We start from the raw sequence: 3,036 nt of genomic DNA on the forward strand, positions 1-3,036 counted from the left end.
CTTCAGACTTTGAGAGAAAAGAAGTTATATGCAAAGTTCTCGAAATGTGAGTTATGGTTGGATTCTGTGGCGTTCTTGGGTCACGTGGTATCGAGTGAAGGGATCAAGGTGGATCCGAAGAAAGTGGAAGCAGTGCAGAGTTGGCCCAGACCATCCTCAGCTACAAAGATTCGTAGTTTTCTTGGCTTGGCGGGTTATTACCGTCGATTTGTTGAGGGATTTTCATCTATTACAGCACCCATGACTAGGATGACCTAGAAGGGTGCTCCGTTCAGGTGGACGAAAGAGTGTGAGGAGAGCTTTTAGAAGCTCAAGACAGCTTTGACTATAGCCTCAATATTGATATTGCCTACAAGTTCGGGGTCTTACATTGTCTATTGTGATGCCTCGAGGGTTGGCCTTGGGGTGGTATTGATGCAGGACGGTAAGGTGATTGCCTATACGTCCCGATAGCTGAAAGTACATGAGAAGAATTATCATGTCTATGATCTCGAGTTAGCTGCTATTGTCCACGCCTTGAATATCTAGCATCATTATTTGTATAGTGTTCCCTGTGAGATCTACACTGATCACTGGAGTTTGCAGCATCTGCTCAAGCAGAAGGACCTTACTTTGCATCAGAGGAGGCGGTTAGAGCTGCTTAAGGATTATGACATCACTATATTGTACCATCCGGGAAAGGCCAATGTGGTGGTCGATGCTTTGAGTCGTCGGACAGAGAGTTTAGGGAGTTTGACTTATCTACCAACAGCAGAGAGGCCCATGGTGATGGATGTTCATGCCCATGCTAGCCAGTTTGTGAGGTTGGATATTTCGGAGCCTAGTCGGGTCCTAGCTTGTGTGGTTTCTCGGTCTTCCTTGTTTGATCGTATCAGAGAGCGTCAGTATGATGACCCACATTTGCTTGTCCTCAAGGACAAGGTTTTGCATGGTGATGCCAGAGATGTGACCATTGGTGATGACGGGGTATTGAGGATGCAGAGTTGGATATGTGTACCCAATGTTGATAGGCTTCGGGAGTTGATTCTAGAGGAGGCTCACAGTTTGCGGTATTCCATCCATCCGGGTTCCGCGAAGATGTACCAGGATTTGAGACAGCACTATTGGTAGAGACAGATGAAGAAAGATATATTTGAGTTTGTAGCTCAGCGCCTCAATTGTCAGCAGGTAAAGTATGAGCACCAAAGATCGGGTGGCTTGCTTCAGCAGATAGAGATTCGGAGTGGAAGTGGGAGCGAATCACCATAGACTTTATAGTTGGACTCCCACGGACTTTGAGGAAGTTCGATGCCATTTGGGTGATTATGAATTGGCTGACCAAGTCCGCACACTTCATTCCTATGTGTACCACCTATTCTTCGGAGTGGTTGGCGGAGATTTATATCCGGGAGATTGTTCGTTTGCATGGTATTCCAGTTTCCATCATTTCAAATAGAGGTACTCAGTTCATATCATGGTTTTGGAGGGCCGTACAGCATGAGTTGGGTACTCGGGTGGAGTTGAGCACAGCATTTCACCCCCAGACGGACGGACAGTTTGAGCACACTATTTAGATTCTGGGGGAAATGCTCCATGCATGTTTAATGGAGTTTGAAGGTTCTTGGGATCAGTTTTTGCCACTGGCAGAGTTTTCCTACAACAACAGTTATCAGTCCAGCATTCAGATGGCACTGTATGAGGCTTTGTATGGTAGGCAGTGTAGGTCCTCGGTGAGTTGGTTCAAGCCAGGTGAGGCCAGATTATTAGGCACAAACTTGGTTCAGGACGCATTGCAGAAGGTTAAGGTGATTCAGGATAGACTATGCACAGCCCAGTCTAGACAGAAAAGCTATGCGGAACGGAAGATTCATGATGTTTCCTATATGGTTGGAGAATGGGTCTTGCTTCGGGTTTTGCCTATGAAGGGCGTCATGAGATTTGGGAAGAAGGACAAATTGAGCCCAAGGTTTATTGGTCCCTTTTAGGTGTTGCGACGTGATGAGGAGGTTGCTTATGAGCTTGCCTTACCTCCCAGCTTGGCAGGAGTTCATCTGGTATTTCATGTTTCGATGCTCCGGAGGTATCACGGTGATCCGTCGCACGTGTTGGATTACAGTTCAGTCCAGCTGGACAAGGATCTATCTTATGTTGAGGAGCCAGTGGCTAGATTGGACAGGCAAGTTCGAAAGCTGAGGTTAAAGAGTATTGCATCAGTAAAGGTTCAGTGGTAGGGTCAGCCGGTCAAGGAGGCGACTTGGGAGACCAAGCAGGATATGCGCAACTGTTATCCTCATCTTTTCACCACTTCAGGTATGTCTCTATGCTCGTTTGAGGACGAACGAATGATTTAAGAGGGGGAGGATGTAACGACCCGACCGGTCGTTTTACAAATTAACAATCTGATCACTATTAACTGTTTTCCCGTGTTTATTTCTGCTATTTTAATTTTCCGGGATGATTCGTTTTGAGTTTCAGAGTGTTTTAGGGCACTTAGTCCCTAAATGAGAGGTTAAGCCTTAGAATTTGGACCATAGTCAAAACAGTGTGAAGACAACTCCGGAATGGAATCCTGTCGGTTCCGTTAGCTCCGTTGGGTGATTTTGGGCTTAGAGGCATGTCTGGATTGTGTTTTGAAGGTCCGTAGTTCATTTAGGCTTGAAATGGCAAAATTTAAATTTTTGGAGTATCGGGCCGGTAGTGGAATTTTTTATATTGGAGTCGAAATCTGATTCCAGAAGTTGAAATAGGTCTGTAGTGTTGAATATGACTAGTGTGCAAAATTTGGGGTCAATCGGACGTAGTTTGGTTGGTTTCGGCATCGGTTGTAGGATTTTGAAATTTCAAGTTCATTAAGTTTGGATTGGAGGGTGATTCATGATTTTAGCATTGTTTGGTGTGATTTGAGGTCTCGACTAAGTTCGTATGGTGTTTTAGGATTGTTTGGTATGTTTGGTTGAGGTCCTGGGGGCCTCGACTGTGTTTCGGTTGCTCAACGGGTCATTTTTTAGACTTAGAAGAAAAGTAGATTTTCTGGTTTTTGTGTTACAGACAATTGTA

General features: G+C 45.2%; 1 protein-coding gene across 1 annotated transcript; it reads left to right on the forward strand.

Annotated features, from left to right (window-relative positions):
• Positions 1 to 1,583: 1,583 nt before the first annotated feature.
• LOC138875656 (uncharacterized) lies at positions 1,584 to 1,964 on the forward strand. The gene has a single exon (XM_070154509.1). It carries the CDS (start codon positions 1,584 to 1,586, stop codon positions 1,962 to 1,964), a length of 381 nt encoding a protein of 126 aa, XP_070010610.1.
• The last annotated feature ends 1,072 nt before the right edge of the window (positions 1,965 to 3,036 follow it).

Source organism: Nicotiana sylvestris, chromosome 8 (assembly GCF_000393655.2).
Source record: "Nicotiana sylvestris chromosome 8, ASM39365v2, whole genome shotgun sequence".
Taxonomy (NCBI): Eukaryota; Viridiplantae; Streptophyta; class Magnoliopsida; order Solanales; family Solanaceae; genus Nicotiana; species Nicotiana sylvestris.